This window comes from Heterodontus francisci, chromosome 15, assembly GCF_036365525.1.
Source record: "Heterodontus francisci isolate sHetFra1 chromosome 15, sHetFra1.hap1, whole genome shotgun sequence".
NCBI lineage: Eukaryota > Metazoa > Chordata > Chondrichthyes > Heterodontiformes > Heterodontidae > Heterodontus > Heterodontus francisci.
The window spans coordinates 62,833,741-62,847,366 of NC_090385.1; the positions used below are offsets into that span (position 1 = coordinate 62,833,741).

General features: G+C 42.7%; 1 protein-coding gene across 3 annotated transcripts in view; it reads right to left on the reverse strand.

The window, feature by feature from the left end:
- cstf2 (cleavage stimulation factor, 3' pre-RNA, subunit 2) overlaps positions 1–13,626 on the reverse strand; it is a 95,996-nt gene that overhangs the window by 25,337 nt on the left and 57,033 nt on the right. For 2 of the 3 annotated variants that reach the window (XM_068047651.1, XM_068047650.1), the window contains 3 exons: positions 9,400–9,540; positions 2,824–3,032; positions 472–555 (listed from right to left, as the gene is read on the reverse strand). In XM_068047651.1, coding sequence (XP_067903752.1) covers positions 472–555; positions 2,824–3,032; positions 9,400–9,540 — 434 coding nt within the window. The remainder of the gene's footprint in view (positions 1–471; positions 556–2,823; positions 3,033–9,399; positions 9,541–13,626) is intronic. The other variant, XM_068047652.1, reaches the window with a different exon arrangement.

The following is a 13,626-nucleotide window of genomic DNA, read 5'->3' on the forward strand; positions in this document are numbered from 1 at the left end:
CCAATGTGTAGGACTACTTCTAGCTGAAGGATCTAGTGCAGAAAGGTCTTAAAGCAGTTGTGCTTCTCTTGCCCATCCTATGCCAAATTTGCCAAGAGTAGTGAAATAGCTGCACTATTTCTTCCAGTCAGCATCTTTCTGGGACTAATGTGGCTCTTCAACCAGCTGTTAGGTGGCAAGCAATAGTCCAGGATGTTTCATCCTGATTTTCTTCTCCCCATACAGAGAAAATTCTAAGTGCATATCCCAATGCCTATCCCTCTAAAACTTCAACACATCATCTTGACAAAACAGTCAGTAGAGTTCAAATGAAAGATAAAAAGCAGCACATTCTACACAGAAGGCACGTTTGATTAATTTAATACTTACTGGGTACACTAATCTAAATACGGAGAGTCTGATTGCAAAAATTAACTAGATGTAAATCATGCTCTATCCTTTTGTTCTCCCCTCCAAAGTTTCAGCACTAACCTTCTCATGGTCCTGTGGTGTCACTTGAGTCTGAGCAGGACTGAATCCTCCAGGCTGACCTCCAGCCACTGTATGAGCAGGACCCTGAGAGGCAGAAGTGCAAGAACTGCAGGTAAACGCCAAAATAGATTTCTCTAAATTGTCTCAGCACGTGCTCAGAAGACTTTCACAGAAATGTCTTAGTGCAATATTCCTTAATAAAAGGCAAGAATCACGTGTATACATTTTCTGAAGTGTTTCACAAATCCAGCAACAAGGGCTTAACCAGCACAAATGACACTTATGTCACTATGCATTCCAAGAAAATAGGTTCTGAACAAAATATATCTCAAGGACAGCTCTTGTTCTTAGAGATGAGCACTCCCCTATTGCAAAGCATTCCATGGAAAGTCAAAGAAAAAACATCCAATTATAGCAGGCAAATTTGAATGGCACACAAGGTTGGGATTTGAATTCCAAAAGCTCAACGATCTATCACTAGCATTCGTTGAAGACATTTTCTCTGATGGGAGATTGCACCGAGTTTGCTGAGGAGGTGTCAATATTGTAATTGGGCATCAATCATGCACACACAAAGAACAAAGACTATGTTTTAAATATGAGATCACGCATGATTCATAATGAACAAAGAGTTTTTTCAAATTAACAAAAGCACAACAAAAACTAGACCAAGCATCCTAAGGATATTTTCTATGGTAGGATGATACGGTACCTAAAGGTGCCAGGATTATTGCTCAAAAATAGTTAATGATGTAGCAGACAGAGGCCGATAACATGGAACCATTCCTTTAGCAGCTTTCACTAACGACTACCTGACTTTTAACATAACCAAATATGCAATTCAGCCTGCTTAGACCTACCTTTACATTGCAGAGGACACAGCAGTACAATCTGCAATACTGTACCTTTCTTCTTTCTTTCTTTTGGGCCTCCTTATCTCGAGAGACAATGGATACGCGCCTGGAGGTGGTCAGTGGTTTGTGAAGCAGCGCCTGGAGTGGCTATAAAGGCCAATTCTGGAGTGACAGGCTCTTCCACAGGTGCTGCAGAGAAATTTGTTTGTCGGGGCTGTTGCACAGTTGGCTCTCCCCTTGCGCCTCTGTCTTTTTTCCTGCCAACTACTAAGTCTCTTCGACTCGCCACAATTTAGCCCTGTCTTTATGGCTGCCCGCCAGCTCTGGCGAATGCTGGCAACTGACTCCCACGACTTGTGATCAATGTCACACGATTTCATGTCGCGTTTGCAGACGTCTTTATAGCGGAGACATGGACGGCCGGTGGGTCTGATACCAGTGGCGAGCTCGCTGTACAATGTGTCTTTGGGGATCCTGCCATCTTCCATGCGGCTCACATGGCCAAGCCATCTCAAGCGCCGCTGACTCAGTAGTGTGTATAAGCTGGGGGTGTTGGCCGCTTCAAGGACTTCTGTGTTGGAGATATAGTCCTGCCACCTGATGCCAAGTATTCTCCGGAGGCAGCGAAGATGGAATGAATTGAGACGTCGCTCTTGGCCGGCATACGTTGTCCAGGCCTCGCTGCCATAGAGCAAGGTACTGAGGACACAGGCCTGATACACTCGGACTTTTGTGTTCCGTGTCAGTGCGCCATTTTCCCACACTCTCTGTACCTACTACAGTGAATTTACCATTTCACCATAGTTTGTTTACAATTATGAGAGGTGAGTGTCATGCTCACACTAAAGCAACTGCATGAAGTGCAGCAGAGCTTTTCCAAATCGGGATGCACCTGATGTCAAAGAAACAATTACACTATCGTTCCAACTGAACAAGGAAAACAACCTGAAGTGATACAGATTGAGACACCAGCATAAAGTTTAGTGACCCTATTCCCAAAAGGTGTCGCTGAAGATGGTTGAGTAAGTTAACCCACCTAGACACTACATAAATCAATGCAATAACTCAGTGATGTGATGCACTAGTCCATCAGTATGCAACAACATAGAAGGAAGGACAATCCCAAGTTTCTGATTTCAGCCATACTGCTGTAGGGAGATGTTAAGAGGATACCATGCTGCTCCCCACAAGGGAAAGGGAAGAAATCAGTGAGAGTCTTTTCCTGACTAATGTTGCCTGCCTTCTTTGATCAGCTAAAGAGCAAATAAACTACTGCTTCTTAGCTGTAAGGTGTTCATTGCTAAAGAGAAGCCTGTATAAGCTGAGGTGGAAAGGGAGAGATTTCATGATCCTAAGAAAATAAATTTGATTTCTATCCTGCACGTATCAATTTGAAAAGTTTTTTCCATGACATATTAAACATAATTTGCATCACTTTTCAAATCAATTAATTCCTTTGCAAAGGATGGTTCACTGGCAAGAAGTCCAATCTCCCTACCTGTCGAGGTGGAACAGGTTGCTGGGGTCCCTGAGGGCCACTATTCCCTATTTGATGCGTGCCTGGGCCAGGAACTTGTAGCCCTCCTGCCATTGGTATTCTTGGATTTGAGACTGGTCCTTGGTTTGGTCCTGGTCCTGGTCCTGGCCCTGGGCCTGGGCCTCTGGTGTCAATACCTCTTGAATCGATACCTCTGGGATCTCTAGTGCCTAAACACAAATTAGAAATTCAGTTTGACTTTAAATAACTTTCCAGTTCTAATTTCCAGGAGATTCCAACTCCTCATAATAGTTAAAGTTATAGCTATAAGCTATATAAAGTACTGCATTTTGCTTCCAGCATATTGAGAATCTGTTACACTAGGTTATAATATATATACCTATTACTTATCAATCTGTACACCAAATATGTATTACAATGAACAAAGTTTTGTTTCCATCTTCCAAAGAACCCTCCCAAATTAAACTTGCCCATTATTTTCCACACACTAATTTTTGGCATGTAAATTTTGCAGGGCCAATGTTAAAGGCAACCATGGCTAAAATGGAAACAAAAGGCAAAGTGCATTAGCCATACCTAAACTCTTCCTATTGCTGCAATCAAACTAACATTTAATATATAGAGAGAAAAAACAAACTTTCAAATCCTCAGGAATCCCAAAAATGTTTTACACTTTTCAAGGCAGTTAATTATGTAGGCAAACAGAGCAGCCAATTTGCAAAGACCAAGGTTCCACAAACAGCAATCAGATGACCAAGCACTGAATTTGTGTCTGGTGTTGTTTTGCAAGGCAGAATGATGGTTAGGAAACCAGGCAAAATACTTGCTCTTCTTTAAATAAGGACATCAAGATTTTTCCATCCACCTGATTCTAATTCTAAAAACTCACTTGAGAATACCTCCATATTCCAATGAAGTCCCAACCCAAGACCTAGAGAAGGGCTTTAACCTTATCACTCATTACTAACTGAGCCAAGCTGACATTTGTAGGTTAGTTACTCTTAGAGGGTAACCTACATTTAACAGCTCCAGTGCTCCACAAATTTAAAGAACCCATGCCAGGGAAGACAAACTGAATTGCAGTTTAAATGGGAGGGAGGAAATTTCACCGGAAGAGAAACAATTTTCAGAATATACAATCAAAGCACTCAAACATTTTCTTAAATGAACACTTGTATTGCAGTCTCAATCCGGTTAAACAAACGTTAGCGACAAGCAAATAATGCTAAGTGACATGATTCTCCAGGCAAGTACAAATCAGTTCAAATCCCCAACATCATACAATACCCAGATATGGGGGAAAAGGGCAAAAGAGGAACTTTGATTTCCCCAGCAGCTCTGAATATAGTCTAGTTGGCACTCAACAATAACATAGCTTAGATTATATGGAATCACAGGATGAACAGGCATGTGTTGTGCTTTGACAAATTCAGTGTGTCACCCATGTAGATTTTAAATCGGTCTAATGTTAGCATTGCAAATTCAGCCCTGGGAGTTTTCAACATTGCCTCTGGATGTGAAAAAGTCTCGTTGCATCAGGTCAAAACTAAGCCAGGAGACCACTTTCTGCTTCCCACCGACAGTGCCACATATGGCACAGTGCTCCTTCATGTTGAATACCACTTGGAAGATGCACTGAGGGTAACAAGGGCACAGAATGTACTCTGGGCAGATGTCAATACCAAGAGTAGCACGGTAGCATCACTACTGATCGAGCTGGCCTAGTCCTGAAGGACACAACAGCCAGACTGGGCCTACGGCAGGTGGTGAAAGAACCAACATGAGGGAAAAACTTATTGCACTTCATCCTCACCAATCTACCTGTTGCAGATGCATCTGTGCATGACAGCCTTGGTAGGAATGATCATTGCACAGTCTTTGTGGAGGTCAAGTCATGATTCCAAACTGAGCACACACTGTTGTGTAATACTACCACCATGGTAGCTGAGATGTATTCAGACCAGATGCAGCGCTCAAAGCTGGGCACCCGCGAGGCACTGTGGGTCATCAGCTGCAGCAGCAGAATTGTATTCCACTGCAATCTGTAACCTCATGGCCTAGCATATCCCTCACTCTATCATTACCATCAAGCCAGAGGACCAACTCTGGTTTAACGAGAAGCGTAGGAGAGTTTGGCAGCAGCAGCAACAGGCGCACCTAAAATGAGGTGCCAACCTGGCGAAGATAGAACACAGGAAACCATGCATACTAAACAGTGGAAGCAGCATTCTATAAACAAAGCTAAGTGTTCCCACTACTAACGGATCAGATGAAAGATCGGCAATCCTACCACTTCCAGTCGTGAATGGTGGGGTCAGTTAAGCAATGAAGGAGAGCAGAAGGTTTCATGAACATCCTAAATAATGACAGACCTCAGCATACAAGTACAAAAAACAAAGACTGAAGAATGTGCAAATCTCTTTAACCATAAAGTATCACATCGATGATCCATCTCAGCCCCCTCCTGAGGTCCCCACCTTAATCAATGCCAGTCTTCAACCAATTCGATTCACTCCACAGATCAATAAACAGCTGAGCGTACTGGATGTAGCAAAGGCTATGGGCCCCGACAACATCTCGGATGTAGTGCTGAGTACTTGTGCTCTAGAACTCGCTGCACCTCCAGCCAAGGTGTCAGTACTGCCGTAATACTGGCGTCTACTCGACAAAGTGGAAAATTCTCAGGTGTGTTCTGTTGACAAAAAGCAGGTCAAATCCAATCTGGCCAATTACTGTCCCATCAGTCTACTGTCAATCATCAGTGCTATCAAGCAGTTCTGCTCACCAATAACCTGCCTGGCAATGCTCAGCTTGGGTTCCACCAAGACCACATGGCTCCAGATCTCATTACTGACGTGATATAAATATGGGCAAAAGAGCTGAATTCCAGTGGTGAGGTGAGTGACTACCCTTGACATCAAGGCAGCATCAGACCCAGTATGACATGAAAGAACCCTAGTAACATTAAAGTCAATGGGAGTCAGAGGGAAAACTCTCCATTAGCTGGAGTCAGACCTCGCACAAAATAAGATAATTGTGGCTGTTGGATGCCAACCATCTCAGCCACAGAACATCGCTGCAAGACTTCCTCAAGGCAATGTCCTAGGTCCAGCCGTCTTCTGCTGCTTCATCAATGACCTTCTCGCCATCATAAGATCAGGAATGGTGATTTTCGCTGGTGACTGCACAGCGTTCGTTCCATTTGCAACTCCTCAGATAACAGAGCATTCTGTATCAGCATGCAGCAAGACCTAGACAACATTCAGGTTTGGGCTGATAAGTGGCAGTAACATTTGTGCCACACAAGTGCCAGGAAATGACCATCTCCAACAAGGGAGAGTCTAGCCTCTACCCATAACATTCAATGGCATTACCATTGCTGAATTCTTCACCATCACCATCTTGGGGGTCATCACTGACTAGAAACTGAACTGGACCAGGCATATAAATACTGCCGCCAGAACAGCATGTCAGAGGCTCTGTATTCTGTGACGAGTAATTCACCTCCTGGCTCCCCAAAGCCTGTCCACCACCTACAAGGTGCAAGTCAGGAGTAATGGAATAATCTTCACTTGCCTGATTGATTACAGCTGCAACAACACTCAAGAAGCTTGGCACCATCAAAGGCAAAGCAGCCTACTTGATTGGCATCCCATACATCATTATAAACATTCACGCTCTCCATCACCAGCGTACAGTGGCAGCAGTGTACACCATCTACAAGATGCACTGCAGCAACTTGTCAAGGCTTGTTTGACAGCACCTTCTAAACCCGCAACCTTTACCACCTTGAAGTACAAGGGGAGCCAGTGCATGGGAAGACTGCCACCTGCCAGTTTCCTCTCCAAGTCACACACCATTCCGATGTGGAACTATATCACTGCTCCTTCACTGTCACGAGGTCAGAAACCTGGAATTCCCTACCAAGCCGCACTGTGGGTTAAAGGCTTGCTCGGGTATACAATTTAAACCCGACCCGACCACATCTAACCTGGGCCCAGAGTCCTTTGGTTTTTTCCCCACGCCCGACCCGACTACCGGAAATTAATGATGCTTACACTTACTTCCCTTTCCCTCCCTGACCAAATGGCAGCACTGCCACCGTGTCCGACCCAGCCCGAACCGAGCCTGAATGCCGGACCCGGAAGAGCGACCGGACACATCATCGAGTCCGGGTCAGGTAGTCATGCTCTACTGTGGGTATACCTACACGACACGAATGGCAGCAGCTTAAGAAGGTGGCTCACCATCACCTTCTCAAGGGCAATTAGGGATGGGCAATAAATGCTCCTAACAGATACTAAATTTAGTGATTGCAGAGGGGCTAAAGCCACAACCTATAACAAAATAACAATAAATGACAGTGTGTGAAATTCAAATCTAAACTGCAAAATCTATTCATGCTCGGCAATGGGTCTGGACCAACTTTGATTATTTTTCATCACTCAGTGGTTTTTCCTGTTATCTTTAAAGTAAGATAATCGATTCTTATTTATAGCAGGCCTAAAGGCCTCTCATTCAAATGTGTCTATTTACCACTATATCTGTATCTGAGGCAGAATATCCAAACTACATCAACTAAACCAAGCAGGCAATTTAGGTATTAAAACAAACTTGAGTGTGGAAATCTTAAAGGTCAATTTTTCTCGGGAGATAAACATCAGTTACCACAAATTAACATTTTTTGCAAAATCTCAGGCACACCATTTAAAAATGTACTCAAACTCTACAGACAACCCTCTGCGGAATACAAACATATTCCACAATGTGTCCTACAGAATGACGTAGTAGTGTTATAAAGGACCTTCAGTTCCTTATATGAACGGCAATATATCTACCTTAGAACACTAAAGGCCGGGCTTTAGGCGGCACAGTGGAGGCTCTGATGATGGGCCCAAAGCCGGGGGCAAACACATCTCAGCCGTTGTGGGACCCCCGGCCGCCTTTTTCAGCTGTCTGGCAACTATTTACATGCGGTCGGGGCTCCCATCCCTTTAAAAGGACGGGCATCCGCCCCTAGGAGCTGCTGACCAATTGGAGGGCCTGCAGCTCAGCAGCACCACCGGGAGCGATGACAACTGCTGGGACTGCACTTAGCAGAGAAGACACAGTTAAGAGCAGGCTGCTCTCTGAACCAGTAAGTAGGGTCTGGGGCCATTCAGGTAGGCCCCAGCGACAGAGGTGGGATGGAGTTATGAGGGCATGTTAGGTGGTTGCCGCGGGGGTGGCCATTGCTGCCAGTGGATTCCTCCAATGTCCAATGTGTGCCCAATTAGGAGGGCACACCCTGAGCCTGCAGGGAGGCCACCAGGGTTCACCAGGTGGTCTCCCCACCCACCACTGGTAAAATGCCAGCAGGAGTGGGAAGAGGCCCTTAAATCAGGCACTTAAGTGGCTAAAATGGCCTCTGGGTGGGAGGGATGTCCCCCATCTTCTCCGCCACTGGTAAAATGTATTGGCAGCGGGAAGGCGATGGGCACTCCACCCACCCCCCTCACCATTTTACAGGCTCCCCCCCCCACCGCCTACCTCCCAGCCCATCCTTAGAGGGCCAGTAAAATCCAGCCCCAAGAAGGTGCACATCAGTAATTAAAAAGTTAAGCATCACATTAATTTAGAACACAGTGAAATTGTTGAAAATAAAATTGTTTAAATACACAAAACTAAGCAAGTTCAAAAAGAAACAATAAATTACAACTTATTACAAGAATAGCCGCACAGAATAAAATGACTGCAAGTTAAAAGGAATTAAAGATTGGCTCACAGCATCAAACCCTTTCTAAAAATGTCACAGGCCAGTGACATAATGATGGACCAAATAAAAATGATCAATTCTGTCACCGAGTCCAAAAGGTTTCCTGAAACCTAAAATGAAGATTATAATTATTTGTCTCTCTGCCTGAATTTGGGTCTTCTACTAATGTAGTTAACAGTCCTCGCAAAGAGAAGCATGATGACATACTAATGGCTGAAGTGTTGGGAGCCAAGAGCTACATATGTCCACACTGCTTAGAAGGTAGAGGACTGGGGAGGGACTGGGCAGTGAGAAAAAGTGCAAAATCTTGCTATATACTTCAACCTATGGAGTTATGAGGATTTTAATACATTTTGTATACTGGGCTGGTTTGTTTTTTATATTTTGGCAATTTGAATTGATAAACACCAAGCAGTTTTTCTGTATAGAGTATTTTGAAGCATACTGTATATTTTCACTATAGTCTGGTTGGGGTAGGGTCAATTTGTACTGAATTTAGATCATGACAAAACATACTGGCACAAAATTAAATTATATTGGTATACTCTTACATTACATTAGAATCAACATACGAAATAATATCAATAGCATTGTGGGAGGGAGGGAATATCCGCTGTATATTTTCGATTAAATAATGTAAGCTAACAGAATTGGTGTTCACCTGCTTGAGTTAAAAGGAACCTCTCACCCTGTAAACCTCTGGTGTTTCTGTTAAAGCATGGAATCAAACTCTTCAGCAACATTTTGTGAAAGATGCTCTATCTAGACACTGTGAGCCAACCTACAGAGTTAAGAGTGCAGATGGACTACTTTTTCCTCACCCATGGATGCATTTGGTTGATGTGTGTTCGGGTAAGACCCTCCACGAGGGTCTTGCTGAGTAGCAGGAGGTTGGGAGCGTGGATCATGCTGAGGTCCAGATCGAGGATCATGAGATGGAATGCTGCGGGGGTCAAATGAACCTAGGAGGCAAATAACTACTAATGATGGCAGGGAGAGAGAAGATGGAAAAAAAAAACAGGGAGGTGCACAAGCAAGCAAAGAGGCACTATGGAGACTCATCTTAAAGGTGTATTTCGTCCTTATTAACATCGACCCATGAAATTCTGCAGCATTGTCCATTCTCTTAAGGGGTACAAAGGTCACTAGCTATACTTTGGATGATATGGGCCTGCAACGGTAACCTTTAAGATGGCATTGGTTACTAAAAGTATCTTCATCTAGCCAATTATTTGTTAACTGTATAAATGACAAGTGAAATTACAGCCCGGTTACCAGATACAAAACAAGTAGCTATTGGGGGGTGGGGGGGGGGAGGTTCTTCAGGGATCTAAAATCGAATGACATGTTAATGTTTTAGGTGATGTTCTTCACTGGCCCACAAAGCATTTCTTTTTTGTTGCTGACTTCCAACATTTGTGGTTTGCCTTTTTATCATTGGTATCAGATGAGGATAACAAATGGTTTCGTAACCCTCAGATAGGAAGGAGAAAAAAAATTGGCCATGGTTTCCATCCTGAACGACAATCCAGTGACTCTTGCTGGAAGTTCAGTGAAGTTCAGGTATCAACAGGATCAGGTTAGTCTATGACACTCGTTCATGGTTGAGCAGCTTGATAACACACGCCATAACGGCTCGCAATATGAATAATGGCTAAATGGATGGGGTACTGGAAGATGACAGCCAATCACGGAAATATATCCCAGACTAGAGCAGGGGGGGAAAACTGCTCAAAAACTAATTTTAAAAGGTTACCTGGAAGCTTTGCTACTTAATGGGAGATAATTGTAGTTTTACATCATTTCCTCTAGCCCTAAGCAACTTGCTATTCTGAGGGACATGTGTAGCTGATGTCAGCCACAGGAGTTGCTGATGAACAGCTCCTAAGAACTGAACATAGGTTTTCTTTCCTGTCTTTTATGATCAGGAGTTATCCAAGCATGAAAACTTCAGTTCTTATGCTTGGATACCCCTCCATCCATACATATAAATGTAAAATCAGGAGAAATACCTCTTTCACTCTTGGCATATACCTTTTTGCTTTGTTCTGTGAGGACCATCAATCAGAAATCAGTTCAGCTGCAAACAATTAATTCCATCCAATTCAGAGATAATGAATACAGATCATAATTCCTCAGTACTGCCCTCAAGTGTCAGTCTAGATTATGTACTAAGTCTCTGGAATGAGACTTGAATGCACAACCTACTGACTCAGGTGAGAGTGAGTTACAAAAAGACAACTTATGACAGACACTAATACACTAATATTTCAGAACCTGAAATATACTCAGTTTTGCTCTTAGTAGAAGCACTGTACAGATTCCATTTAGATTCTCTTTTACTTCTCAATATATACAAATTACCTTCAGGTTTAATTAGCACCTCCATATTGATGCCTTTAGAAGGCTATCTTTCAAGACTGAAGAGAGATGAATGCTCTACACCGTACAGAATCATAGAATGGTTTCTATCCCAGGCTGCAAAAGGAAGTGGGGGTGAAGATAGAAGGGCTTACCACAATCTTCCATCCTTCCCTGGATATGGGAGAAATGCCAGAGGATTGGAGTGGGGCAAATGTGACACTTATTCAAGAAAGGGTGAGGACACTACTAGAAACTACAGACCAGTTAGTTTATCAGTGGTGGGTAGGGTTTTAGAAACAACAATTAGGGGGGAAAAAAATCAACGGATACTTGGAGAGGTTCGAGTTAATTAAGGATAGCAAGCACTAATCGAATTGAATTTTTTGATGAAGTAACAGAGAAGGTTGATGAAGGGAATGCAGTGGATGTTATTTATATGGATTTTAAGAAAATGTTTTATAAAGGTACCACATAAAAGGCTGGTTAACAAAATTGAGGCTCATGGAATAGGAGGGTCAGTGTCCAATTGTATAAAAAATTGCTTCTGGACAGAAAACTGTGTGGCAAACAGTGAGGATGATATGAACTGCCTGCAACAGGGCACAGATAGGCTAGCAGAATGGGCAGAGAGATGGCAGATGGAATTTAATATTGAAAAGTGTGAGGTGATGCATTTTGGCAGAAGGAATAGGAAGAAGAAATATATACTTAATGGAACGGTTCCAAAGAGTATGCAGGAACAGAGGGATCTTAGGATGCATTTGCATCGATCTTTGAAGGTGGAAGGATACTCTGAGAGACTGGTTAGTAAAGCATATGCGATCATAAATAGAGGAATTGAGTACAAAAGCAGGGAAGTTATGCTGAACCTTAACAAAGCTCTGATTAGGCCCCAACTGGAGTACTGCGTCTAGTGCTGGTCTCCACACTTGAGGAAGGATGTGAGGGTCCTTGAGAGGGTGCAGAGATTTACCACAATGGTTCCAGGATGGGGGATTTTAGTTACAAGGTTAGGAAAAAAACTAAAGGAAAAGGAAAAAAAAACTAAAGGCACTGTATCTGAATGCATGTAGCATTCGAAACAAAACAGATGAACTGACAGTGCAAATAAAAATAAACAAGTACAATCTGAAAGCCATTACAGAGACATGGCTGCAGGATGAGAGAGATTGGGACCTGAATATTGAAGGGTACATTCAGGAAGGACAGGAAGCTAGGAAAAGGTGGAGGGGTGGCTCTGCTAATTAATGATGGTATTAGCGCATTAGAGAAGGATGACCTAAGTTCAGGATAGAGATAAGAAATGATAAAGACAAGAAGTCACTTGTGGGAGTGTGTGCAGGCCCCCTAACAGTAACCACACAGTAGGATGGAATATAAATGAAGAGATAATGGGAGCTTGTCAGAAAAGTATGGCAATAATCATGGGGGATTTTAATCTACGTAGAGACCAGAAAAATCAGATGGGCAAAGGTAGCCTAGATGAGGAGTTCATAGAATGCTTTTGGGATAGTTTCTTAGAACAGTATGTTCTGGAGCCAACCAGAGAGCAGACTTGGTACTGTGTAACGAGATTGGATTAATTAATGACCTCATAGTGAAGGCAACAACGATCATAATATGATTGAATTTTATATTCAGTTTGAGGGAGAGAAGAGTGGGTCCAAGGCTAGTATTTTAAACTTAAATAAGGGCAATTACATGCGTATGAAAACAGAGCTAGCTAAAGTGAACTGGCAAAATAGGTTAAGGGATAGGTCAATAGAAATGCAGTGATGGACATGTAAGGGGATATTCCAGAATACACAGAATAGATATATTCCAACGAGAAAGAAAAATTCCAAGGGGAGGACCCACTATCTGTGGTTAACTGAAAAAGTTAAAGTATCAAACTTAAAGAAAAAGCATATAATTAAGGAAAGATGGGTGGCAAGTCAGAAGATTGGACAGAATATAAATAACAGCAAAGAATGACTAAAAGATTAATAAGGAGGGAAAAATTAGAATACAAGAGAAAGTAGCTAGAAATATAAAGATAGATAATAAGACTTTCTATAGATATTTAAAAAGGAGTTAAAGTGAGCGTTGGTCCTATAGAAAGTGAGTCTGGGGAATTAATAAGGCAAAATAAGGAGATAGCAGATGAACTGAACAGGTATTTTGCATCGGTCTTCACCACAGAGGATACAAGTAACATCCCAGTATTAGCTGTAAGTCAGGAAATGGAAGGGAGTGAGGAACTCAAGAAAATTACAATTACCAGGGAAGTGGTACTGAACAAATTGTTGGAGCTGCGGACCGACAAGTCCCCGGGTCCTGATGGACTTCATCCTAGGGTTTTAAAAGAAGCGGCTAGTGAGATAGTTGATGTGTTGGTTTTAATTTTCCAAAAATCCCTAGATTTAGGGAAGGTTCCATTAGATTGGAAAATAGTGAATGTAACTCCTATATTCAAAAAGGCAGACAGAAAGCAGGAAACTACAGACCAGTTAGTTTAACATCTGTCATAAGGAAGACATTAGAAGCTATTATTAAAGATGTTACAGCAGGGCACTTAGAAAATTTCAAGGTAATCAGACAGAGTCAACATGGTTTTGTGAAAGAGAAATCATGTTTAACCAATTTATTGGAGTTCTTTGAAGAAGTAACATGTGCTGTGGATAAAGGGGAACCGGTGGATGTAC